General features: G+C 44.6%; 1 protein-coding gene across 1 annotated transcript in view; it reads right to left on the reverse strand.

The window, feature by feature from the left end:
* Positions 1-3,171: 3,171 nt before the first annotated feature.
* Positions 3,172-27,843, reverse strand: part of IL1RAP (interleukin 1 receptor accessory protein) — a 41,866-nt gene continuing 17,194 nt past the window's right edge. Inside the window, exons 3-11 of the mRNA XM_080624286.1 lie at positions 16,332-16,617; positions 15,376-15,565; positions 13,418-13,583; positions 12,370-12,441; positions 11,105-11,234; positions 9,975-10,123; positions 7,413-7,562; positions 6,327-6,470; positions 3,172-3,669 (exon numbers count right to left, since the gene is read on the reverse strand). Coding sequence (XP_080480412.1) covers positions 3,185-3,669; positions 6,327-6,470; positions 7,413-7,562; positions 9,975-10,123; positions 11,105-11,234; positions 12,370-12,441; positions 13,418-13,583; positions 15,376-15,565; positions 16,332-16,617 — 1,772 coding nt within the window. The 3' untranslated portion in view covers positions 3,172-3,184. The remainder of the gene's footprint in view (positions 3,670-6,326; positions 6,471-7,412; positions 7,563-9,974; positions 10,124-11,104; positions 11,235-12,369; positions 12,442-13,417; positions 13,584-15,375; positions 15,566-16,331; positions 16,618-27,843) is intronic.

Below are 27,843 nucleotides of genomic sequence, written 5' to 3' on the forward strand. Positions count from 1 at the left end.
ATTATACTTATGAGAAATGCACGAGGACTGAAATGCAAAAGTGGAAATGTTTTATTGAAAAGCAAAATAAAATAATACTGACACTTCACAGACCAAATAACAAAAAGGCAAAAGCATACAGAAAAGAGAAGGGAAAACTCTGGAACAGCTTTAGAACATCAAATGGCACGGGGAAGGTATTTTTTGCAATTTATGCCACACTGCTTCCCCATGAAATAACAATGAGGGAATTTGTATGAGCTACGTATTGATAAATGTTAGATTAGAGCACAGAAATTCGAATGAATCAACTGAAGTAAACATGCTGTGACAGAATCCCACAATGGAAACCACATATGGCATACAATGAAATGGCAGGCATATATGAGGTGGTTTGCAGATCTGCATTACAGCTGGGATTGGGCTATACCCCTGGCTTGACAGCTCCCAGAAAAGCCAGAGGTAAAGCTTCTAGGAGAGCAGAGCCTGCTCCAGTGGTTTCCTCCCATGCTGCTCCCTCTGCACCCCTCAGGCTCTCATAAGACCATCACACCTTTTGCCTTGTGGGTGCTCCGCTGATGTCTCTCAGTAATCCTGTTCTGGGGTTGCAATGGCACCAAGGACCAAAGCAATGCATGCTGGAGAAAATCCTGGTCTCTTACTTATTTGGAAAACCCTTTGAATAAAATCAGCAAAACAAATGAGGTGGATTTAACTTCCTAAAATAATCAGACTTACTAAAACATCAGCAGTTCTCTTGGTACCTCACCCAAAAATGCGATGTGATGTGGTGAGGTCTGGGATGTTAATTGAATTTATGCATATTTTTGAGTCAATTTTTAAAAATAAAATTGGAATCTAAAAGTTCTGCTTTAGCCTCAGGGCCTTCCCTCTGCCTGCAGATTGGGCAGCTGATCACAGAGATGCTGAAAACACAAAAAAGGTGAAGCTGGGCAAAATGACATGTTGCAAGGGATTCACAAAATTGAGCATGGTTTTGGGTGTTATCTAATACAAATGAAGCTTTCTGGAGTGTGCGAGGCATCTCTGTCCCTCCACAGACACAGTAGAAAAGCTTGTAACAGCAAAGCTTTTAAGCACCTCTGAGCAGATGAGGAGCTCCACTGCCTTCAGTGAAGCTAACTGCAATTTTGCCTGCTTAAAGCAAAGCTTACTTGGGGTGGGGAGGATGAAGAAGGTGAGAAAGAAGCTCTGTTTGTTCCATATTTGTACAGTACCTGCCCAATGGCAGGTCCCCGGTGCCCTGGAATCAAAAGATGCTAAGAGCAAGAGGCTTCACTGATGTCATGATCCAGCCCACACCTTTAAGACTGGGCTGTTTACTGGGATGCCCTCAAACCATCCTGCTCAGCTGGGTGAATAATGTGTAGATTGCAAATCGTAGTGCTTTTTTAATGCCATTATGAATGGATATGCTTCACCTGATGGACACCAACAGAGTGAAAGCATGAGTCAGAGGTGACTCAGGAGCAACCATTATCAATAAAAAATAAGCATGCACTTAGTATGCGTAATACTGAATTCCACAGTTAAGTGGGCAGGACCTTGCATGGGGAGCTGTAGGAGTATGGAGACACCCCCAGAGCTTGTAGTTTTATGTGAAAACATTGTCAACAACAGTAACAGTCAATCTCAGGGTCTCGCTGTGCTTTGGTCTGTCCTACAAGGGAAGGGACACTTCCCTTCTTGGTCTTGCAGGGTTAACTCACCAGATCCCCTCCTATGCCTGCTGCCTCCCATTGAAGCAAGGACTGGTACTCAGTGACTTTTATATTTACATTTTGTGTAAAGGTTAATGAACCTGTGGAGACTTGCTTTGTAAAGCTAAGTATAGGTTAAACCTGAGCCCTGCATTATGAATGGTGATGTTTTTCGTACGCAGGCAGAGAACACGGAATCTTCACAGAATCATAAAACAGTCTGGGTTGGAAGGGACTTTCAAAGGTTATCTAGTCCAACCACCCTACAATGAGCAGGGACAACTAGATCGCTGGATTGCTCAGAGTCCCATCCAACCTGACCTCGAATGTTTCCAGGAATGGGGCAACTACCACCTCTCTGGACTGTGCCAGTGCTTCACCACCCTCACTGTAAAATTTCCTTCCTTAAATCTAGTCTGAATCTCCTCTCTTTCAGTGTAAACCTCTACCCCTTGTCCTATTGCAACAGGACCTACTAAGAAGCCTGTGCCCATCTTTCTTATAAGCCCCATTTAAGTACTGAAAGACCACAATAAGGTCTCTGGCCCTCTCCAGGCTGAACAACCCCAGCTCTCTCAGCTTTTCCTCATAGTCTTACCCAGCTGGATAGAGCTAGTGTAGTTTTTAGTAAGTTCAAATAAGTTTTTAGGGTCTCCTGGGGAGCTGGACACATATCCAGTGTTATCCCAGAGGCCCTGGCAGCACCTTGCATGATGCTTTCCCCCAGCCAGCAGCACAGAGACAGTGGGCAGGTTCAGTAGTAAACGGGGGTTCCTTACAGTGCTTGTGAAATCCCTGAGTTTACTCTACAAAGATGCACCTCTCAGACATGCTCCATGGCCTGTACTAACAAGAAATTTACCCTGGATTATGAGCACTACAGCTCTGAAAGATCTGGGATACTCGGGAGACTGCAGAGTCACAGAGACTGACCACTTATTAGTAGAAATGCTACAGTACAGAGCTTTTTTGGGGGTTTGGGGTGGGTTTTTTTTAAATGCTTTTGTAACAGCCATTTCAGATTGCCAAACTATCTGAGTGCACCTGCACCTTCAGAAATGCAGAGAGCAAAGATAAGGAGCCTCAAGAGTCTGCAATCCTCCCACTGAAGCGGAACTGTGATCTCACAGTTATCAGGACTATACAGCTGGGACATGTATGAAAGGCTCAATACTGGAGCCACCTTTCAAACTGTTCTCCCCAGCCTCTGCAACAGGGACCAAAGACCAGGACAGAGTGAAGCCACTTCAGAGGAAAAAGGAGTTCTGTCCTGGAAGCTAATGAAGGTCCCATAGGATTTGGATCTAGGAGCACTGGCCTATACAAATACCATGCTATCACAAGGTGCTGACGGCATCCCACCTGGACAGCCCAAATTTCAACCTTGAGCTGAGAGCTTTTGTGGTTAATGACAAGGACATGCATTTGCAGAGAGGAGGTGTATGCATCTTTGGTGTCTCTACTGCCAGGGTAGTAGAAGAGCTTCAGGGAGGCACGGCTACCCTCTGAAATGATTTGGAGCAGTCCTTCATTGGAAAAAGGTTGAGTTGCACTCCCTGGCCTAACTTTTGGATTTCTGGGGTTTGTTTTGTTTTGATTTCTGACGGTGTCAAACATTTTTCAGGGGTACATATAAGCCCATCAAGGCTCAGACTCCTCCTAATTTTTGTCACTGGCATTTCCACCCGCAACTGTTTCCAGAACCTGCCCTTTGGGAATTTGGATTTCTCGCCTTTCCATTTAATGACAGTCAAGGCCGCCATGGCCTTCTTCAGCTCCTTCACTTTGCTTTGCTTGATGGCTTTGTACTGCACTAGAAAGACTTTGATGTTGCCCTTGGAGGCCATATTCTCTAGACCAGCTTTAAGCTCCAGCAGGGCCTGTGTTCCCTGCAGGACGTAGTTGGGGCTCAGGACAACAAGCAGACGTCGACTTTTCTGGATGAAGCTCAGGGTTTCGTCTGTGACAACTGGGAGAAAGAAACATTGAGGTGGTTAGTGATGGCTGAGAACATGCTACTGAGCTGCTAATGTGACCCTGGTTGTCTCTTGAAGGGGGCAATCAAATCCCTTGGAGGCACTCTCTAGAAACTATACTGGTGTTTCCCAACCCTGCAAGTGATTTCAGGTAGGGCCTCCTGGTACCCACTGCCCCATACCGTGACATCTTCAACAACATCTTCTACTCCTAACCCCAGGCTGCCTGCGTATGTGTTTCTTCCTCCCCATGCCACACAGATGCCTGAGATAGCTACATCTAAAAGGCACTGTTCTATGTGTCAGTGACACTACCCAATGCTACAAGAATGCTATGGGGCCAAGAGGGCTGCTCTGGTAGGCTCAGATTTAACCTTCCTTGTAGTGAGAGTGGAAAAAGAGGCTCTGAAGCAAAACAGAAAAACTACCAGCTGGAAAGGACTCAGCCTGAAGAGGCATCAGGAAGTCCAAATGACTACTTACATCCTCCTCTGGCAGATGTCAAGAATGACTCTGGGTTCTCCCTTCACTCATCTTGCCTCAGTTTCCCCACACCAAACACTAAGTATTCACACCCTCCCTGAGTGCCCTCATGGGTTAATTTGGTTGAAAATACTACCATCCTAACTCCTGTTACTCATCCAGCTGTTCCTGTTGCTATCATCGATGAATGCAGATTTGAGTGTGGCTAGAAGTGGCAAGCTCTGAGGACTGTTAATGAAGTGCCCCAAAAGTGACACCCTTCAAGCTGGACACATGTCATGGTAACTGTGGATCCTCTTGGATTTTCTAACATCAGCAGGTAGAGTGTCCTTAGGCACCTTTCCATAATTAATGTGAAAATTCCTTGCAAGTGCGAATCCTCTTTGCACTCTTTGCTGCAGGATCTCCCACACTTCATTGACAAGGGAATGCTCTTGACTGGTTAGAAAATACAATGAAGAATAGAATAACGCTGACAGGCAACTTCATTTAGCTGTCAAGCAAGTTTGATTAGTTCCCATTAGCAAACTTGCAGGATAATCCATTTCCCACTGTTTCTTCATCAATGACAACATAGCTCTTCCTGTGACACAGATGCACACTCTAGAGGCATGACACCAGCTGCCAAAAGCTATTTATTTCCTGGCCAACCATGCTTCCCCAAGAAAATGAGTCAAATCCTAGCTAAGAAGCAATGGGAAAGCCCCAGCAGTGTTGCAAATGGCAATGCAATGACAAGCCACCCCAGCAGTGCCCTGGGGGGCTGGTGCTGGATTGAGACTGGTAGTCACTGCCACAGTGATCAGGAGTGGGAGTGCTCCAGGGGTGAGGCTGAAGGTCAGGGAGCCCAGGAATGATGCACTGGGAGGAAAACGAGACCCTACAAAGAGAGAAGGGAAGGGTGGCAAGAAGTGGCAAAGGGAACAGGAGGGAGATGTATGTCTTCAGGAGGAACTCGTGAGAACAGCTCACTGGCTCAGAGCCTGACACTAGCATCAAGCAAATAGAGCCTGGAAGGTGCCCTGCCGTGTCATCCAGGCTCTTGCTAGAAGGAACACTACCAGGACTGCAGCTGTCTGCATGTCCCCTGAGGCACATATATTTATTTGCCTTCAAACTTAGAGATGCTGTGTCCTGGCAACAGTCTAGGAGATAAAGATAACAGATTCCAGACTGATTCTGCTCCCTCTGTCATGCAGCTGGGCTGGGACCCCAGCAGTCCCCCATGTCCTTCTCAAAAGGGACCCCAATGGACTTTATCAGCCCAGGTTGTCATCAGTGGGGACCTGACCCAAAGCCCATGAATTCAAAGTAGGTCAGTCTGCACTGGCAAAAGCTCAGGTTTTGAACTTTTAGTAGGCGTCAGGGATAATTCAGTCAGGATACTGGAAACCGAGAGTCTTGGCTAGATTTGCGCCCTTTCCGTGGCACCTGTGTAACTGTATGCATATCTGGAGAACTTCACGAACTTCCATTCTTGGTGATTTCCTGCACCCCTTGAGGAGATGCTGTGTCCAGAAGCTTGTACAATTTAGCTTGAAACAGTGAAAAAAAATTCTACATCTTAGTGAAGAGATGAATCTCACTACCTGCAAAGTACTCTTAATCATAGCAACTCAATTGTATGCCATGTTAAGATATAGACTCTCTAATGAAATTGAGTGGGAGGCCTTCTGGGAGGGCACTTTATCTTCCCACTGATGTTGGCAAGGTGCTTTCCATACCTCCCTGAAGCAGACATTCCTGGTTTTTGCAGGCACTCTGTGAGCTGCCAGTCTGGTCTGTATCCCACATCCCCTGCCACCTTTCTAGCTTTCACCTTATTCTCTTTTTTTAAGGCAGATCAGCGGTTTGCGTGAAGGTCAGTGGTCTGGTTCCCTCATGCTGTTAGATCAATCACTCCTGCACGTCACTCCTGGGGAGAGCAGCTAAACCAACCAACCACCACCACTTGCCCACCACACCCTTTTTGGTGATCTGGAGCATCTGCAACTTTGTCATGTGGAGCAAACACATTAGAAGATATCAAAAAGAGATCATTATAGAGATGGGGGAAAAAATAAAGGATAAAATTAATCTGGATAGGCCAGTCCCTATCAGTTTACAGTACATCAAAGAACAATAAAGAGAGGGTGTGCATGGAGCACAGCCCCTGTGAAATACTCACTTCCCCCAGGGAGGCTGTCTCTGTCAAAGATACACAGCTTGTACCCAAACTCATTCTCTAAGACTCCCCGCAGTGTCAGCAGCACAAATTCCTCCTCCTCCGCATTGCGTGCGTAGGACACGTACACATCATACTCCTTCCCATCTGAGCATTGGAAGTACAGAGAAACACAAATAGCAGAAGAGACACCTGTAATACTGCACATGCTGAGCCTTTGACTTGTTTCACAGGAAAAGCAGTGAAAGCTCACTAAATATAAGGCGGCTCACTTTAATGGGTGCCATACATTAAGACACATAGTTACAAGGCAGCAGCACCGCCTCTTTAACTACCCCCTACCAACATGTGGGCAGTCAGACTCCGCTGGGTCACTGAAGGCATGAGACCATAGCAAGATGACTAACACATTCTGTTTAAGGTCCTTTTGTCTTTTGACATCTCTGACATTGCTTCTTCTCACTGCTGTCTATCCCCATGAGCAGTTCCACCAGACAGAGACTTGCACCCTGCCTACACCCTCCAAGCACCCCCTTGGCAGGTTCACACCCCAAGCTGCAAGGACTTGAACAACCTCCTTATCCTACAGAGGCAGAAATCTCAGCTCTGAGTCCTAAGAGATGAACTCCCAGCAATACAGGGAAGCTGTGGAAGAACTGAAGACAGAAAGGCTATTCCAGATCCATCCCCTTGGATGCCTTCCCACATTTTAAAGCAAATCTTGGATTTCAATGAATCCTTTCATCAAAGAAACCAGGGACTTACTGAAACTTGTCAACTTATTTTGACATTCTAGATCAGATGAAACAGCTAGCCATCAGCAGGGCAGTGCCCCAGGGAGCCTGATACATCCATGCTTTACCACTGCAGGGAATACAGAGGACTTCTCTCTCCTTTCCCTTGACCCAAACCTGACTTCTCTTGCTCTAAAATGACCCACATAAATGAACACAGGTATAGAAATAGAAGGTCAAAATGTCATTATGCTGTGAAAAGGGTTAAAAATAGCTTATATGAACACTCCTATATGAAAACGAAGGGTCTGGCCTGTAGCAGGGTAAAATAAATGCAAGCCCTTTAGCTCCTTACCTAGAATGGTTTCATCTGTTCCAAAATGAGCCCGATAGAAGAGGACCATTTCAAGCCAATAAACATGATAGATGACTATAAGTACCACAATGAGCAGAATGGTTGCTCCCAGTCCACAGGCCAGCTCCACGGTGTACTTCGGTGCTACAGCTGGGTTCAAAAAGAAATAGGAGATATGGTTTACAGAGCAGGTTGGGCCTTCAGCTAAGCAGGAGCATGCTTGTGTCACATGTAGCAAATACCACTGAGGAACAGCCAGGAACCAAGCTGGCCAAGCCAAGACTTTTCTGGCAGGACATGATGGATGGCCATGTTGGAGTCCCCGTTTGGGGTTACTAGGTCTGGTTGGCCCAACAGAGCAAGTCAAAGCACAGGCTGGACTTCTGTGTCTGAGCAAGACCCTGGGAGCAGCTAGATGGTAGAATGATCTGTTGATGGAAACCATTTGCATGGTCCAAAGCCAACTTTTGAACATAACCTTCTCAGCAGGACATGCAAACACCTGGGACAACACTGCAGCACTTACTTATAGGACAGCCAGCCAAAGCTGATCTGCTGTAAAATGAAGGCAATGGCCACCATTTTCCCAGGCCATCAAAGCCATAAAGTTCCTGTGGCTTGTCTCAGACTGACAGCAAGGATGTAACTAGCCACAGTCTGATTGTTTTCTACCAGGAAAGATGAATCAGAGTTCATTACAGAAAAGCTGAAATATTTAAAAACAAATAGGAAAACCTGTGGACATCAAGCCAGAGCATCACAGGCCCCCCTTCAACTCATACAGTGTCTGTCACACCACTGCTGCTTCTTTGCATTAAGGACAGAAAATAACTCTTCTAACCATATCCCTGGGCAACTCTGTTTTTATGGCAATTCAGGTGGCAGCTGACATGCATACTGGCAAAATACATGATAAAAGAACAGCAGCGACTGGAAACCACCAAGTTCCAGGATTTGATAAGTTCTGTTAGAAACTAGATTACAAGAAAGAAGATGGAAGAAATTTAGGAAGAAAGGAAGAAACTTTCAACAGGTGATGAGCAGCAGAAGTACATGGGAAAGAGAGGGAAGTAATCCAGAAAAAGCAGGAAACTTATATAACCCAATTAATGAAAGAGTTGGAGCCAACATATATAGTTACTCACTAAAACCTGGAAGACAAGTGCTGAGGGGTTAGGTTCTGGCATGCTTGATGTTCTTGTGTGCTGTGGGATGGTCTACAGTGAACTTAGTTTAAGGTTGCCCTGCCAGCAGTGGTTAGGGATTGTTCTTAGATTTTGCTGTAGAACAGAGCAGAAAGGAGGCATGGTGAGTAACCAGGTCTGCTCAGAGCAAACCCACTCAACTGCCCAGAACCAGACAGTGGAAGAAGAGAGAATACAGATCAGCCCACTAGAAAACAGCATTTAGGCACTGCTGTATAGAGAAAGAATCTGAGGTTTTTAGATTCACTTTTGCTACATATGTAAACATCATAGAATCATAGAATCATAGAATAGTTAGGGTTGGAAAGGACCTTAAGATCATCTAGTTCCAACCCCCCTGCCATGCGCAGGGACACCCCACACTAAACCATCCCAGATGAATTACATTTGTAGGATGAACACACTGGCAGATGGTTTCAGACTCAGTTGTGTTTGCTCTATAGTTCCTTGCTAATGATCCAGAAAAGGTTTGTCTCAACAGAATGGGACTAAAAAGGAAGAAGGACAAGTACCAAGAAGAAAGAGAATTATCTTGTCCAGTAAAGACCTTTGTAAGCCTTCCCATGTTAATAAGGCAGAGCCAGGGGAAGAAGGTGTCTGGCATGAGCTACACAAGGCAGGGCAGCATCCCTTATGGGAGAGGGGAGGTTCAACCTACACTAAGCAAGTATTGAAGCTCTGATGAGGTTGATAAGGAGGTAGAAGTATCCGCCTTAATCAGGAAACCTCACATATCTATAGTGAAGACTCAGTTTTTATTACTGAGAAGTGGTCTGGGAAACAGGAACAAAATCTTTGATGAAAGAAAGATGTAGGAAAAACCCCACACTGAATAGACCTGTATCAGTCCATACCATCCATGCTGAGATGACACTATCTAGACTGGAGCATCATCATGGCAAAGAGTAAAATCAGAGCATCATGGTTAGACTGTCTCACTCCCTTAGCAAAATCAACGAGTGCAGTCTGCCTTCTGGAGGATGCCTACTGGTAGCTGTTGTGTCACGCAAAACCCTCACACAATCAAGTAACTCAAAATAATTTCAAGTAACCTGTCCCCTCAGATCTGCTTCAGTTGTGGTACTTGGATGGGATGAGACAGGTCTATCCACCCCTCTCTCTTCCCAGGCACTTGACCATGGCAGGGTATATGTGACACACATCCTTGGCTCCTTGCCTCCAAGAAGCGGTGCAGTATGACAGCAATAAGACAGCAGCGCAAACAGAACAATGTGTTGGGGAAAAAGGCCTGATGGAATTATTTGTTCCCCTGCTGTTTTGCAAGGTAAGGCTCAAGGCAGGACCAACAGCTTTTGAGCATGCTTCATTTCACACCCATGCTCTGCATGTATTTTACCTTTCATGCGTACTATGGCCTGGCTATGGTCCTCGCCTTTGGCGTTTCTGGCATAACAAGTATAATTCCGTTTCAAGTCCTCTGGTGTGGCTTTTGCAACTGTTAAAGTCCTTATGATAGTTTTGTCTTCAAAATCTCTAGTAATTTCACTGTAAGAGAAAAACTACAGCATTACATATGTGAAAGTGCAGCATGTTCTTAGTGACAAACACTCCTTTCCCTCAGGTAACCCAATTCTTTCTTTCAAAACCAAAAAAAACTCAAAAAAACCAACCAACCAACCGACCTAAACTGATACTTATGAATCGATACACACTTCAGATTTTAACAGAGCTGGAGCTGTTTATCTGATTTGCCTTAATATTTATTTTGCCACTCAATTTTCTCATTGCAGCTGTGTCACATTGCATTTTAGAGAAAGGAAATTCTTGCTTGCAAAGCGACAAGATCTTGTGAACTCAGGATTCAGAGCTCACATCACATTCCCTGTGCAATCCTGAATGAGTCAGTTTGTGTCTCTGCCTGAACTGCTCATCTGCAAGATGGGGATAATAGTATTTACTTTTGCCTTTCCTTTTTCTACATAGGTTTGCAAACCTATTGGCTCAAAAACTGCCTTTCACGTGTAATTCAGCACACAGCAAATGGGATTCAGAACCTCATTTGAGTTCTTCATGTAAATGAATCCCTATTTCTTCTAATCAATACTATCTGTAATACCACATTTCTGTTTTCAACCTCTGTTTTTTGAAACCTTTTTATCATTAAAGCTATTTGGGAACATTCCTCTAAATAAAATAGTGCCTGCTCCTGTTTTAGCAGTTCCACAATAGCATCAGCTGTTGGCACCACTATCAAGACCTGAACAAAGAATGATGTTAATTGGTAAATGAAGTTCTCTCAAATCCTTCTGTAAGACAAGACATCGTCCAGATCTGCAGGCCTCCTTCCTGGAGCTCCTGGTTTGTCACGGCACAGTGCAAGCCCAGGGGTTTCTGATTAACAAGGAATTGGGGGACCCCACATTCCCTTGCAAGGGAAAATGGGACTGTCACATGTCTCTGCCCATTCTCCTCTGCAGGACCCAAGAGAGGTTTAAATACAAATGAAGGCTCACATTACTGTGTTACCTTTGTGTGACTTTTATCTTCGGGTCCGTGATGTCACCTGTGTTTTTCCCATCTATGGTCCACCACACCTCAGTCCGGGATTCCTTCAGGAAGGTGAAGAAGACCTCACAAGACAGAACAAGGTCATCTCCTGGGAAGAAAGGAAAATGGTGTGATATTGCAAAGCAGGAACAGCATCAAGCTGACTTTTGTGGTTTCCAATGGTCCTATCATCCTGAGCTCTGCCTCCCTTTATAAGGGAATGAGGGCAGCACCCGCCTTCAGACATCTGATAAATCAACATGTACAGGGTGCTAGACTGTTATGACAGACAAATAAATAGGAGAAAATATCCTGCCTTCTCAAATGTGTTACGAATTCCTTGACTGCACCAAGCGACACATCTGAAGGGAGGTGGTCCATGCCAACCACTTCCTTCGAAAGCCAGGCAGTGTTAATCATCCCCACTGCACATGAGACAGATGCCATAAAGCAAAGGATCCAGCTTCATAAAAGCATTTTGGTATGGGAGCACTTGTTCAGCCATTTAACTTTCCTTCAAGATCAGGCTTGGAGCATGAATATCTTTGTGATCAGCCCGTAAGTGATTTTATCTTACAGAATGACTACAGAAGAAGTCTGACCTTCTAAGCCAAAAAAGCAGTGCTTTAAAGTGAAGACTGCTGCTAATCATCACTGGCACCACATTTATTACAGCAGTGTAATGGGACACAATCCATTCAATATAGGGAATTGCTCCAAAGAGCTATCAGTATAAACTGATGGGGTGGGGGAAGTGGTGTAGTACACAATGCTGTGACGCCAGCAAATGGAGAGCTGTCATTAATTAGGAAGTAATTGGCCGAAAAGGGAGAGGAGATGAGCAAGATGTGGCCAGGATGCTGGAGCCACTGTAGGACTGAATGAAGGAGGGTTGGAGCAAAGCACAGCCAGAGACAGGGCTGAGACATACTCCTACAGGAATTTCTTTAAGCAGCTGATGGTCCCCATTTCATCCAACTCTGAAGCTGCAGTCCTGCATCTCCATGGCTGTTTATTTATTCTTGCAAAAAGAAACTTTTAAAGCTTTCCTATTCTGGCACTGAGAACTGGCACTCCACACTGTCTGCCAGGCATCATTGTGGCAGCTCATGGCCTCCGCAAAGCAAAAGCACTCGGGATGCAGGGGAAGGAGAGAGCTTCTGTGCCTGGCTGGGTCTTCCCATCCTGTCCCAGCAGGCAGGCTGCCAGAGCAGCAACAGAATGCAGCAAGCATTGCAATTTACCTGCTTCCACTTCGTAGACAACTTTCTCATTTGGAGAGACGAATTGTGGTGGCAAAGCCTTGTTTGGAGATCCTGCAGGAGAGAACAGAGAGCCCTCCATGGGGAACCGGACTTTATGAGAACCTGGTGGTGTCCTTGCAGTCTCACTCATGACACCCTTACACCCCATTCCACATGCTCCAATTCAGCTTGTGATATCATCCTGATGCGGAGTTCTGTGCAAAGACAAATCTAATCCTAGCCCCAAACTTGGCCAGACCCAGATTTTGAGGCTCCACTAAATTTTAGGTAAGTCTATATACAAGTTTTTGTGCCTTTGACATCAGAAGAGCTCCATACCCATCTCATCTCCCACTCAACATCTCCCATAAGGCACAACCTGTATTGGTTTCTTTTTACTGGTGCTTCTGCAAAACAGAATAAAAGCATCACTTCCTGTTATAAGTATTTAATGTTAAAGAAGCAGTTGCCATGGGACTCAGCAGGTGCTCTACTGTTCCCTAGGTTTTTAAGTTCTGTCTACAATTCCCTGGCAGGTTGGCTGAGCCCTTGTGCCTGGGATGGATCTGTCCAAACACTGGGCTGGGTAACTGGAGCCCTGCCTGGCCAATTTACAATCTCAGCCTCGGCACACAAAGCTTTGGGATTCCAAGAAAAACAAGGCAAGTTGGCTATAATGGGACAATCTCACAAACAATGATGAGAAAAGGGCACTGGAAACAAAAATGAGCAAGAATGCCTGGGTTACGCATTCATATGCCAGCAGAGGGTATCCCTGGCCATCTCATGGGCTGTATCTCACCAGCCTAAGCCTGTTCACAAGCTGTGTTGCTTGGAGCTTTAGACATGGTGGTGGTTAGGACCTCCAGTGCAACATGTTATGGGCAGTACACAAGGCTGACCCCAGCAAGCAAAAATATACCAGGTCAGCTGGGTAATGCAGATTGAGCACCAACTACAAATGGATCCTGTGACAGATTCTTCTAGCTGTTTTCACCACTTCTGCAGTTATCCACCTGCATTTTATGCATTATAAAATCATTCTTACCCACCACCTTCATGTTTATGGTTCTGGTGAGATTATAGGTTCTTCCGTGGTCCTTGAATGTCACAATACAAGTGTAATTCCCTCTATACACACTGCGGACAACAACGATGACAAGCCTAGGCCCTTGAGGGTATCGCTCATAGAAGCCATCCACCAAGTTGCAGTTCTGGAGTCAGATAGAAAAACACTTGAGTTTTGGGATCCAAAAGTAAAAATATTGGCTTAAACACTGCTACAAAGATCTTTTTAAAACTACGAACATGATACTTGGGATTGTGTTGTAGGTCAGACCTAAATACTTCAGGCATGTTGGAATACAAACGAGGTGAAGAAACAGATGACCCTAATAGTTTTATCCCACCTCAAATACAGACAATTTTATAAAAGAGAGATCTCTGGTCCAGAAGTACATTTGCAGGCAAGGTGAGCACCTCAGCAGAATGAAAGTAAGAAGAGAGAGGAAGAACATGATGATGTATTCACAAATGGACACTAAGACTAAAGGACATGTCCCCTGTTGATGTCAGTCTTTCGGGACTAATCAAGCTACCCTGACTGACTTTAGCTGAGGACGAGGCCCCAGAATTGGTAACTGGCAAATGAGAATCTGTAGTACCGAAAGTTTAATAACTCTTCCCTTTCTGTCAGGCAAGGCAGGAAACCTCTGCCAAATACCTAGCTAGAGATCCCTTTTCAGAAGGGAGTACATAGATGACATCTTGATTGTCATAAAACCCAAAGATGTGCATATTTTATAAGAGATTATTTCTGGATGGTACATTTCTAAATCAGATACAACCTAATGGGGCAGTTTAAGACATGGGTCATATACTACCTTTAATGATTTTTATTAGGCATGGGATGACTTGCAGCCTGAAAAATTACTTCCTTGGGGCTTTTTGTTTCATCCTGCTAATTGATTGCTGAGATGTGAATTTGAATGAATGGGACAAGTACAGGATTTCAACTACTGGAGTGAAACTGCTCCACTTGGATACAAAAGTAACTTTTTCCTGAAAGGTTTTAGAGTTGTCTTTATTCTTTTGGGGTGGTTGGGGTTTTTTGTTTGGTTGGTTTGTTGTGTTTTGTTGTTGTTTTTGTTTGTTCGGCATTTTTTCTGGTTTTTTTTGTGTGTGTGTTTTGTTGGTTTTTTGTGGTTTTTCTTTTTTTTTTTTTAAATCAGCAGATATACTTGTTGTCAACATCCTTTATAATTACATCCACTCATAAAGAACCTTCTATCTAGAAATCCAGAAGCTTTTTAAGAGTTGATAGAGAATTCAGACCCACAACCCTCTGGCTGCACACCCCCTGAGAATTCTTATTCTCTCTTGACCAAAGGCATCCACCTAGAGAAAAACACCAAAGTCAAAATTTAATAACATTGAGCAGTGATTCTTTAGGCAAGAGTCTGAGGATGACTGGAGACAGCCTAATTGCCAGAGCCGTATGGAGGGTGGGCCAAGAATGTCACCATATTCAGAAAAGAGGTTTGCTGAATTGTGTCAAATAGGCAGCTACGGTCCTTGCAGCAGCCTGATGTACAGCTTCATTTCCTGACCTTGGGGAATTTTGGAAAGGATGCTATTTTCACTGGTTTTGTTTTTTTACAGAAGAGGGAATATGAATCACAGTGTCCTTTACAGGGATAGCGACTGGCTCATACAACAGGTTAAATATACTCCCCACAGCTGAACTGAGGTTTCTAAATTCCTGCTATTCTCCACTTGTGCATGCTGATCAAAAAGGTTCCAGTGCTAGCTCTCAGCTCCCACCCAAGAGCATTTTTACCCTTGAACTCAATAGAAAAAAAAAAGAGTTCTTAAAATTACAAAAGCTTCATTAACAGCTTTGTCACTGTGGAGGCTCTAAAACTTAGCTCTATAATTCTCATGACAGCCATTGCTTTTTCAGATACAACACTGCATTCCCCAACTAACCAAACAAGTCTTTCTTACCAAGTACCACTTGACAGTTGGTGTTACACTAGCAGGGTAAAACCCATCGATGTCTGGACATATGATCTCATTGGTATGCTCCAAGTAGAACATCTCCTCAATGGGTTTTATTGAATGGCTCACACAAGAGTGTTGGTCTTTCGGAACAACCTCCAAGGGAAACGCAACTTTGCTGCAGTAGGTTGCATTTCTAAGGACAGAGGAGGATAGGGCTGATGATTAGTTAAAACTTGCTTACTCCTATAGCAGTTCAATGAAATAAAAATCACATCTACAATAATGAGTATCATAGCACTGATGAGGTATATACAACTTCAGTTGACTCATTTATGTATGGGAAAAAACTTCATCAGAGATGGCCACACAGCTCAGAAAAGCCTATAAAGATGACTAACAAGCAACATCCTCTCCCCTGCTGGTAAAGCAGATAATAAGGTCAAAGACACAATGAACAAGAGACAATGTGAGGAAGATCAAAAAGAGCTCTTGTGCTCAGTTGCATAGCAGATGCTATGTTCATTTTGTACCACACTTAGAGACACTTAATTTCCCAGAAGTCTGAATCTCATGAATCTTAGCCAAATTAGCATGCAGTCAAAACATTACCCCTGCATCTGAAGCTATTTTTACTCTAGACATACAGATCACTTCTTAATGGTGAGTGCCTGTGGAATTTGCCATGAGCTCAACAATAATATTTTCATGGACACCTGCAGTCAGCAAGGAGAGGCATGCTCATTAATGTTTGCAAAGCTCCAAGCATTATTACAAAGTAAACTGGCTCAACACTGAGTGGTCTCATAATTGTAACATTCTTTCCCCATTAATGATTTTGTAAATGGTCTTCCCCCTACAGAAAGATCTGGTGCTAACAGCATAATTTTCCTGCTTCCAACTGAAAGTCCTTCAGTTACGCTGGAGACTTATAGAAGTATAACCTGAACCGTACAACCTACCTGAGCATGCATGTATAATTCCCAGTGTCATTGAGAAGAGCAGGCCAGAACCAAAGGGTGTCTTTCTCCTTACTGATGTGATTGTCTGGGAGACGAAAATTAATGGGCTCCTCCAGATCCCGGTTCTGTGCAGTCCTGTACCAGATCAGGGTTAAGCCTGCAGAATGGGCTGTGCTGTAGTTGTACTTTAAGAAGGTCTCAAAAAGTGGGCATTTGATCTTGGCAGGTTCCCCTTCATAAATCTGGATCTGCTTCATGGTGTCCACACCCCAGTCATCGCAGCGTTCTGCAGCCAGAAAGAAGGTAACTTAGCCTGCAAGTCTGCAGGAGAAAATAAGTTCTGCTTATGTTCTCCACAGCCCTTGGTCCTGTCCCCATTAAAATCAGAGGCAAAAATGTAGTGTTTTCAGTGGAAGCAAACCATAGTTTTATAAAGCAGGGCAAGAATTCTATATCCATTTCTAGAGAACCTGCAAACTTCTGCTTTCATTTGTACACCTCTTCCAAGCTATTTATCTCTCATTAGGAAAATAGGATAGGATATTCCTGCATAACACCAGGCTTCCTAGAGAGCTCCAAGAAAATTCAACTCTTAAATCTTGTGTAAGAAGATAAAATTTGGATGAAAACACTGCTAGAGGTGCATGTGAATCCACACACAGTGACAAGGAAGACAGAGGTAGAGGTGTTTAAATAAGAGAGAAAAAAAAAAAATACCAAAGCAAACATCAACCCTCCCTTAGAGCTACAGACTATTGACACGGCAAGAAGCAGCTGGACTGTGGGTTCTGGGAAGTGAGGACTGTTTTTGCTGTGATGGATTCATGCATCACCTGTGCAGAGGCATAATAACACAAAGAGTACAAGCAGTAATAATCAATACAGAGTACAAGCAGTAATAATCAATACAGAATGACTGTTTACAGTGAAGTTGGGAAAGAGAGGCTGAGGGGCAGAAGAGACAATATGAAAGGAGTGGCAGCAGCAGCAGGTTCTCTTGGGGATCTCTGGGCAGCTCCCAGGCACAATCCCCAAGTACAGTCAACAGGTGCAGTGTGACTCACGGCACGCTCAGGCTGACACAAAAACTGGGCTGTGTGGAAAAAGCTATGCAGTGCCTTGTGCTTTCTTTTTTTTATTATTATTTTTTCTTGTCATTAGTAAATAGTTTCAGTACAAACAGCACAGTCAAAACCCCTTTTCCTTCCGAGTGCTCCTTTCCACTCCATTCCTCCTACCATCAAAATGCCCAGTCTCGAAGGGACTTGGTGCAAGCAAAGCATGGTACCAGCATGTCAGCAAATGTAAGAGCAACCTGCATTTCCAGTGCCAGCTGAGACACACAGAGAAGCCACTGTCACTGCACCTCCTGTCTCCCCACACTGACAAGGCAGAGTGTGGCACAGCACACTTCCCAACACATCTCTTGTAGCTGCTGGGAGGCATTAGCTAGGGCAGCCTGATGCCCAAGAGCCCAAAATGAGTTGAACAGGAGAAGAGTATACTGCCTGCAGCAGTCCCCAGGAGCAGTGTCTCAGCATATCACAGCACACCAGAGACAACACTGCAAAGCCTCTCCAGTCTGCAGATATTAAAACACTCAGACCGAGAGGAAAAACAGAATACAATATGTTCTTTGAGCCCAATTCTTCTGACCTGACTTCATAGGCCCAAAGCAGGATTTCTGGCATTTTATCTTTCTTAAATAGACAGTGGGATGTAGCTTGGCCCTGAACTCATACTTAATTAGAAAAAGCAAACAGATAAGCCTTTGAGAAAATGGGCCCACAACACTTGAAGGCAGCAACGCTAAATCCTGTGGCTCGGCAATACTCAGTCACACTGAGGAGGAATCTGAGCCGTTAAGAATAAAAAGGTTTTCTGGCGGATTTACACATAAATGCAAACACAAACTGCACTGCTCCTCCTGTGCTATGCCAAACACCCATATGAGAGTGCTGCTTCTGGAGGAAGAGAATGAACTGGGCTAGGAGAGATAGTGAAGCTACCCAGAGTACAAGTATTTGGTAGCAGGAACCCCAAATCGAAATGACTGGAGAGTGTCGTCACTTGTCATCTAAGAAACATAGATACTTCTTTCAGGACTGCATCATCCAGTACAGCTGCTAGCACAGCCAGCACCAAGGCTCATTTTGAAAGACCAAACCACTACTGGAAGCTTTACACCATGGGAAGGTGCATAGATATCAGTCAGCACCATGGTCAAGGCCCACTGGAACAAGTATGCTGCTTTAGGCTGGTGGGGTCAAGTTACTGGCACGGCCAAATTCCCATGGAGGGGTAAATGAGACAAATGAGCCTATCAGACACTACTTGCTATTTGCATGATAAAACATGGATTATTACTCATGATGGGTGGGGCCATTATTATTTTTTTTAATAAAGAAAGGCTTTTCCTCTGGAAGAGCAGACCTGGGACTGTGAATCAGGACATCTGGGTTCTCTTCCCAGCACCTGATTTTGCAGTCTCCTCTTGGGCTGCATAAAGGTGAACTGTCCTTATTACTCCAAATGGCAGGACTGGAGATGAAGAAAATTCTTCTGCAATAAAATACTGCAGTACTGGAATTCTTGGAGTCAAGATCAATTAAATTTGCCATCATAAACAGCTCTTGCATTTTGCAACAGCTCATAAATCAACACTAAAACTACTTACCCATTCTACCTGAATGAGTTATTGAAAATAAATGAAACTATTTAATTTTTTTCTTCCTAGATTAACCAAAAGCAATGTATGGATTTTGTCTTCTTGACCAGGGAAGAGATGACTGCTACTGTTTTTTCACTATAAGAGCTGTACCTGGAGATTTTGTCTCAGAGCTGCCTAATTCACCTGCCTTCAGGAACACTGTCACACTGAACAGCTAGTCCTAAGGCTCCTTATGTACGACCTGTCTTGGGGTGCTGCGTGCTCTGAGCTGAACCCCAAACACAGCACATAACCATGCTGTGTAATGAGCAGCTACACTGCAGGACGAAGCCATGCAGCTTGAGATCACAGGCTGTGCTTGCCACCCTGCTGGCAAAGACTCCTCCAGGCTTCCAGGGCAAAGCCAGCCCAGCATGGCTTTGAGAGATCAGGGATCAAAACAACAACCCATTGCTCACAGCAGAGATGACAGAAACGCCACAGGCCTGAGTGAGACCTCCTGTATGCATAAAACACCAAGGACAGAAGTTGTGGTGCTTCACACAACTTCCCTCCTCCCCATGCCATGGTGGTGTCTTATGCATGAGATAGCTGGGCTCTGCCTGCCACAGCATGTGAGGGGACTGCAGAACATCACTCACACACACCTTTGTGAGTCTCTTCCTCCTTGGCTGTGATGTGGTCCGTGTCCCTGTGCCCTTTCAATGCAGACCCCAGCAGCTAGATCAAGCCCAGACAGCCAGCTGCACTCCCCACGTGTGTAAAGCAGAAGGGATGCTCACATGATTATTGCTATAACTTTATTTGCATCCAACAGCTCCCTGCAACATTTTTGTGCCATTTCCAGTATTTTAACTTTTACTGGATATTCAGAGACTATTTGCTGCTAACAGCAGCATGCAGCTACTTGGACATCAGTCTAAACTGGAGATAACCTGAAAAAGTGGCATGAATTCCCAGTGAACCTCACTGGTATAAAACAACTCCCATGATAAAAAAAAAAGTACACACGTATCTTGATATATCCTGACTCCAGCAACAGTATTTGAGGAAGCATTGCAGAAAGAAGATTTAAGGACTTGGTTCTAATTGTGAGAAACAGCAGTAACTTTTGCTGTGTCCATTTGCAGCAAGTCAAGCTTGTTTTCACTGGCTAAGCCTAGGAAGTGAGTTTCTTCCCTTGAAATATTTCCTGCACAAAACGGCTGCTGGAGTTTAGAGCAGCTTCTGAATTAATCAAGTGGAATCAGTATTCATGTTCTGACTTCAGAGGTTCAGCAACAAATGGAAACCACCGGAGAGATGAGGAGCTATATGCAACTCCATTGTCCTTTCCATGCTGCAGCAAATGGACCACCACACACAACTGAAGTATACAATAAAAATCTCTAAAAATCCACCAACCCACAAATGCATCTTCCTAGAAATGCCTCTGCAAAACATTTTAGAAATAATTCATCTTTTTCTCATAACAAAGCAGGTGCACTGCAAATGCCTCAATTGACCTCTCTTACTGCTACTCTGTAATCACACAGTAAGGCAATCTGTGACCCATAATACCTACCTGTGACTGACAATGCAGAAAAATGCAAGAAACAGTCTTGTTTCTAGAGCCCTGCTTAGGAAAAGGGATTATGCATGCTGGAGAAAGGCTGCATGGTAGAAGGAAGCACAGACAGAATGGTCAGGGTAAGGATGCTCATCTTGATTTCATGTGCCTTGAGATAAAGATATGAGCAGGCTGCTGCCCTACTGCTCCTCCTTGATGAACACTGGGAACTAAGCGGAATGGCAAAGTTAACTCCAAATGTCTTCAGTGCTTGGACTGTATGTTGCAATCTGTTTCACAGGGATATTTTCTACTGATACAAGGGACAGAAACATCTTCTGTTATAGAAACAGGTCGGTCTCATTTCTGAATCTGGTGCTGCAATGCCCTTAAACACCAGGTATCCCAAAACAGACTCCAAACAGAAGCCAAAAAACAAAACAGAAGCCAAAGCAAGCTGAAAAAAGTGGCTTCTCTAGATGTGAAGTAGAAAATTAAATGAGAGGAAAGAAAAAAATAGCTACGTGATTCAGTTGCATAAAGGTGAAACCAGGCATTTCTGGAAACCTTTCCAAACCTTTCACTTCTTGCACTGATTTACGCCCTTTTGAAAAGAGCTCTGAATACACACATCTGTAATGCTCCTGAGATGCATCTGCAACACCCATTACAAGCACCCACACAGCCAAAACAGAGATAAAATTGGTGCAATTATTTGCATTTTTCAAGAAGCGACAAACTGCTTAACCCATGGATCAAAAAAGAAAACCAGAGTAAGGCCACATCAAGAAATGCCATTCCATTTTGTCTACAGTTTGGCATTTCTATGTAGTTATTTTAAATACCACCATTTAAAAGAAAAATAATAATAATATCTCAAGCACCAGAACTCTACCAGCTCCACACCGCCTCCAGCCCTTCCCTCCCCTGGGGCTACAAACAAAGGCTTCCCCTAGTTGAAATTTCCATGAAGAAATAATGAAAAGCCATCCTTATGAGAAGCCATCTGTCATGCTGGCACAAATTACCTCACCATTTGCAAATTGATGTGCCCTTCTCTATTGCCTCTAATTCTGGGAGGGGGCCTGCCTTGCACACAGGCTACGACCATGCAGCCACAGGAGGACACAAAGCCACCAATGATCAAACTCAACCATCAATGCTGAAACTCAACCATCAATGCTGGTTGAATGACATGACAGACCCCTCCTCCCCATCCACTTTCAGCAGCAGCATCAGATGGAGCTGCACAATCTCAACAGCTTCCTACTTTCTTCAGCCACTCCTGCTGCATTATCTTAAAGCAAAGCTGTTATGAGTCAGCCTTCACTCAGGGGGCGCAGACAGGCCAGCGGTCAGCTTGATGCAAGAATCGGCATCAATAAGGCAGAAAAAGCTGGTCACACAAAATGATTAAGTGAGAATTAATCATTACTACCTTAAAAAAAAATTCCCCCCACTGTCTTTCAAGCTCATAGCGGTCAGTGAGAAGGAAGCAGAGGAAGCCAGGGTGAATAGAGGAGTTGCACTGAGCATGGGAGGTACCATCTGTGGCCAGCAGCCACACGTAGATTCCCATTAATGCCAGTTCCAGGGGCACCCAGTCTTCCACTGTGTCTGTGTTTTTGCTTTCACATATACACCTTGCACAAGACCACCCTGTGCTCTGAGGCTGTGTACTTTACTCAGCAGAGCAGGGCAGTGGTTCCCATGCAGTCTGTATCCCATCTCGCTGTACAACATAGCAAACGAAGGATAGCATGGAACGAAACAAACGAGAACCTCTTTCCTGAACTGGGAGAAGAAGCACAGATGCAAATGCACTAGAAATTGGTGTGAATGATAGAGAACTTGGGTTAGCCCTAACCAAGATAACTAGCTCTCACTATTTGCTATCTCCACAGCAGCAACAGTGGTCAGAGAATGCCTAAAAACTGGTTGTAGCCCATTGCTGCCTTGGAGGATCAGTCTGGAAGCTGCATGAACTCTGCAGGAATTTATAATCTTCCAGTGGAAATACATCAAAAAAACCCTGTCATACCCTCATTGCCTTCTTCCCAATACAGCAAGTAAATTCAAGTGGTCCTGGGACAAACCTCCCTCTGACCAGCTCTGACATACAGCACACAGCCCGGTTCTATTCACGTGGCTCCGCTGCAATGGCACTGGCAATGCGGTTTCACGCTTCTCCCAAGTCTCACCATATTCATCCTGTGTTGACACTGAGCAGTGATGCTCCCATGGAAGAGACCCACTAGCTGCTGTACCTGAGGATGAAGTGTCTGTCTCACTCTCTCCAACTACTTTTGTCATTTAAATAGATAGAACAGCTGAGAAAGGAAGAAGGAAAAGGAATTTCTGTTGCAGAACAGCTCATCATTTCCAAAAGCATTTACATGTTGTGGTTGTTTAACTTCAGATAATAAAAAGTCTAGTTTAAACAGGTGAGATGGTCTGCCTCTCTGCTAAATTCACTTTAAACAAGCTGACTGTGTAAACTTCTGTTGACTTCAGAAGCAGCAGCCAAGGCACAACATCCAAAAACAATGACTCTGTAATGGAACCCATGGCTCCTGAATCCAAGTTTCATTATCTCATTGAGCACAGCCCGTAACATGGGAAGGGGTTGTTTGTGTCTTTTAAAACTCCACAGTGAGCTCCATGCCTTCACTCTTTATCTGTGTGTAAAACTGTTTACTGTATGTGGCACAGAGCGTTTTGATACCCTCCAGCAACTGGGCCAAAAAAAAAAATTATCTGTTTTTCTCTATGAAGCTTGACATGTTTGCCTGGAGGTTGTTTGGGTTTTTGGGTTGTTTTCTTCTTTGTTAAATTGAGATCAAAACAATAAAGGTAGGGGTAAAAACAGCTTCAAAGCCTGAAGGCGAAAAGGAGCAAATAGCAGCTTTCTATCCCACTTCGCTGAGGAAACTGCTGTATGAAGCAAAGCAGAGCAGCACAGGAGGAGGAGAGAGAGGGACAGAAAACAGAACAGTTCGTTGTAAAGTCATCTGTAGCAGAGGCAGCACGACAAGGAGGAGCACCAGCGCAAAACTGTTCTCAAGCTGGCAGGGCCTCTTCCGTGTGTCTAAGACATCACACTGGGATTTGAAAAGGTCCAGACTCAACTCCTGGCTCTGCCACAGGCTTGCTTAGTTAAACCCATGCAAACTAGTTATTGTACTTAGCCAGGGTCCCTGTTGCCTGCTTTAAAATACAGTCAACAATTCTGCACTGCCCACCACAAGCATCCACAGGGATGTCTGCATACAAAAAAAAAAAAAAAAAACCCAAAACAGAAAAAAAACCAAACCAAAACCCCAAACAAACAGACAAACAAAAAAATAACCCAAGCACTGCAGTATTGGTGGATGAGGACAGGAACTGAAAAAACAGAACAAGCAGTAAAATGCCCCATAAGGGTCTAGAAGCCTGCAAGCCTGACAGCAATCACTTGTGTGCAATAAAACATATGAGACTTGAGCACACAACTGTGCAGCAGCAGGTGCAGCAACAAGACATGATGGATAAGGAAGGTAGGAGACACACTCCCAGTGTCCCCTGACCCCCTATTTGATACACACAGAGGAGCAAAAGCGATCATCCAATAGCATATCAACAACATACTCAAAATGAGCTGCTTCCCTCCACACATTTCTGCACTTCAGTGCAGTTGGGTCACATCATATTGATACCTGCTCAAAACTCACCTCTCACAACCTATTTCCTCAGCTGATAAGAAGCAGACATGACGTCTTATCACCCTAGCAGGCACAATTCTGGCTACTGCAGAGGGACACTGGTGGCTGCAGTTACACATCTGCACCCAGGCCAACTCTGCTCTGCTGGTTTTATTGCCATCTGCTTCAGGGCTATGAGCCTTTCAGCACCCTCAGGGTTGAGTAACTTCATGTCCCCAAGCACTGTAAACTTCTACAACCACAGTAACTCACAGGTGGGTAAGGATGGCTTTGAAATCATGTCCTAAATTAGGACAGCAAGGACCTGAGATTGGAAGAGCAAGAGGAAGTCAGGAAATCCCAGGAGAACATGATGGGGGAGGGATTTAGTCTCTTTGGAAAACAATAATGCAGTTTAATCTATTTTTCTTTCCACTTTACACACTAAAATAAGCTTCTCAGCTTCTGGGGCTGTCACAAATCATAAGGAAAATAAGGCCACTGGAACTCCATCAGTAGAATAAGAGCTACATAGTAATAATCCTGAGGAGGTGTGCAGTTCTTTCCATCTTCAAAGTGTTTTACAGACAGTAATATTTTAATCTGAAAATTTCCCCTGGCCATAAGCAACCGCTCTGCCTTTCTGCTAAGCACAAGACACGCAGCTCAGATTGGCACTTGGGAGAGATGGTGCTGGCAGTAGCTCTGACCTCCAGAGCCAGATTTCAGTGTCTGACTCACTGCAGTCACAACTTCATAGCTTCAGCCACCACCTGAATCCAGGAGCACTGATGACGTCCAGCGCTTTGGAGCTGACTTCAATGGGGACAAAACCAGTGTCTTGAAAGCCTCTGGTACAGGGGAGTGTAAGAGACATGCTCACAATCCAGCAAACAACAGCAAAGCCTGAAATAAAATTCCCAGGACAGAGGCTCCTGGCTGCCTTACAGACACTGCCTGCCATGCTGGGGTGTCACTCTGGGCAGAAGCTGGCCCCAGTCCCAGGCTCATCATACCACACAGCCTGTCTGATAGCCCTCAAGAGAGCTGTCAGAGGAATTTCCTATGCAAACATGATGCTTTCTCCCACCAAAGGGCTATTTATGCACAGCAGTTACCTGCTCACACTAGGTGGGTCCTTCAGATAATCAGCATGAGGCTGCTCCTCCTCTCCTGGCAGCAATATCTTTCTGCTTTTCTAATTCCCCAAGACAATACCCTCCCCAGCACTCACCCCTCAAAAGCTGGAAGCTCTTACACAAAGAGGGAGCAGCCTGGTTAGTAGAAAGAGAAAAATGGAACAAGGTGCACAACTACAGCTACATCTTCTACATAAGTCGGTATCTAACATACGCCAGCTTTATTTGGAAACAAGAAGATAACATTATAACATTATGTTTGTTCGGGGTTTTTTTGTCTGACTGTTTTTTAATCTCTTTTAAGCCACTGTATATTTATATGACCTCAGTAGTGCCAATGAAATAATTTTAAGACCAAAACTGGATTCATCAGGCCTTGCTATTCTTCAATGGATATCAGAACAGCTGGGTTGATTAAGCATCCTACAACACAAGTGCAGAGACCTAGGCTTTATTTTCCATCTTAAGGATAGCTTAGCTGAAGGAAGGAAAGCAGAAGACCCCAAGTACCATTGCAAACAAAGTCCCAAAGGTCACAAGAAAGGAATTCAAACCCAGTTCCTGCATGTTCCCAGTGTATTCTCAAGACCAGAAAATATTTGGCCTTGCATATAACATGAGTGAGTAGCAAACTCCGGCACAAATTCAGTCTCATGTCTCTTACTCTACGCTACTCAGATCACATTTCTCTCCTCTTCCAGCTTGTGGCTCCCTTTCAGCAAATGATTTTGTTTCAGCACCAGCCTCCATAGACAGCAGATCCCAAAGAACAGATGTTTACAGCCACAGTGCTGTTGGCAAAATCTGCAGGGGGAAATAAAGTTTTCAGATTTGTCTCTCCGGTAAGAAGAAATAGGGTGAAGTGCAATGCTGAAGCTTTCTGACACACTGCCAGGGAGATTGTCATACTGGCTGAACTGGACGGAAAGGCCATCTGCATTATAGCCGGAGCAGTGCTGGTGTTTTATAGCTGAAATTTACTGAGTGTTAGCTCCTCATCTCCTCTGTAAGCTCTGAGAGCTTGGGACTCATTCAAGCCAGTACCCCTGGCTTGGGTGGTCCCTGGTCAGTGTTGCTGATCATGCCGCTGCCCTGGGAAGGGCTGCAGGGGCAGGCAGGAAAAGGGACAGCAAACCATGACAGGTCTCCTGCCCCTGGCTCCAGCCTTCCCCAGTCCCCTGCCAGCCTGGCTGAAGAGAGAATTGGTCCTGACAATATAGCATTAGATGTCTATAATAGCAAATCACAGGAGAAGACACAGCTGAAATGACAAATCCCTAACAAATTACACATCCTAACTATCCCAGGAGCCAGGCTCCCTAGTGAGAGCTCCTCATATCCATTGCCTCATGCATTGTCAGGAGATCACTGGGGCAGCTACAGACTGTGTACATTCACTCCAAATAACCTCTGTTCTGCTTCCTCCACCTTCACTCCCTGCTCCAAGAAGAAAAAGCAAGTTATGTTACAGGTGCTGTAACATTATCAGAGCATGTCCATTCTCCCACACAACTCTGTATTTATGACTTTGCAAGGGTGAAACAAGCTGCAGTTGCCTTTTGGTGCCAGTCTCAGGAAACCCTGCAGTGTAACAGAGGGCCGCACAGACGGTCGCCTCTCCATCCAAGTACAAACCAGCCATCCAAGTCTGTCATGAATAACAAAAGACGTTTTGACAGTCCAAAGTGCTTTATGATGTCCATGGAACAAAAAAGGAGCTCTGAACTGAAAAGTGGGCCTGTTGCCCATAGACCTGCAGAAATGAAATACATACACTAGAGTGGATTTGAAGAAGAAATGTACTTTAACTCATCACATGTCCCATGTGCCACACTTTGACACTTACATTCTTGGGGCACTCTACAAAGGCTCTAACCATAGAGAAGGACTCTGCTAAAGGATATTTTAAAAGCATTAAATACCTCACAGAAATGCATGGAGGGTTCTGCCTGATCAGCTGGCACAAGCCAGTGTGACCCAAACACCAGAGTTCCCTTTTCACAGCTTCCAGCTGACACACTCAGCTTTTAGAGTTGCTCTAACATTTTCTGGGCAATCCTGATTCAATTGCACCTACTTCTCATTTCTGAAAAAGTCCAAGATGACTGAAAGTGGGGTGTTGTAACACTGCCTCAGCAGGAGGAGGGTATTGCGTTGGTGGAGAGCAGAACAGCACATCCAGAGATACACGCAAAGCAGAGATTTTCCCAGTGATTAACGGCAAGAACTCCTACTACCTAGGGCTTGGCGAAGGAGACCTGGTCTTTGCTGCTTCCCCACAGTTCATCACTTCCACCAAGCCCCTTTCAGACAGGATGGGACATCCCCTACTGAGCGCTACAGCCTACTGTGAATGCCTTGGGCATTCCACAGCCCTTGGGCATTCTGCATCCCTTGGGCAACCCAAGGAGAAAAGACTCCCAAGCTTGAGCCTTTGCAATGAGTCCTGCACTGAGGTGAACCTTCCTTAAGT

This window comes from Psittacula echo (assembly GCF_963264785.1).
Source record: "Psittacula echo genome assembly, chromosome: 7".
Lineage (NCBI taxonomy): Eukaryota > Metazoa > Chordata > Aves > Psittaciformes > Psittacidae > Psittacula > Psittacula echo.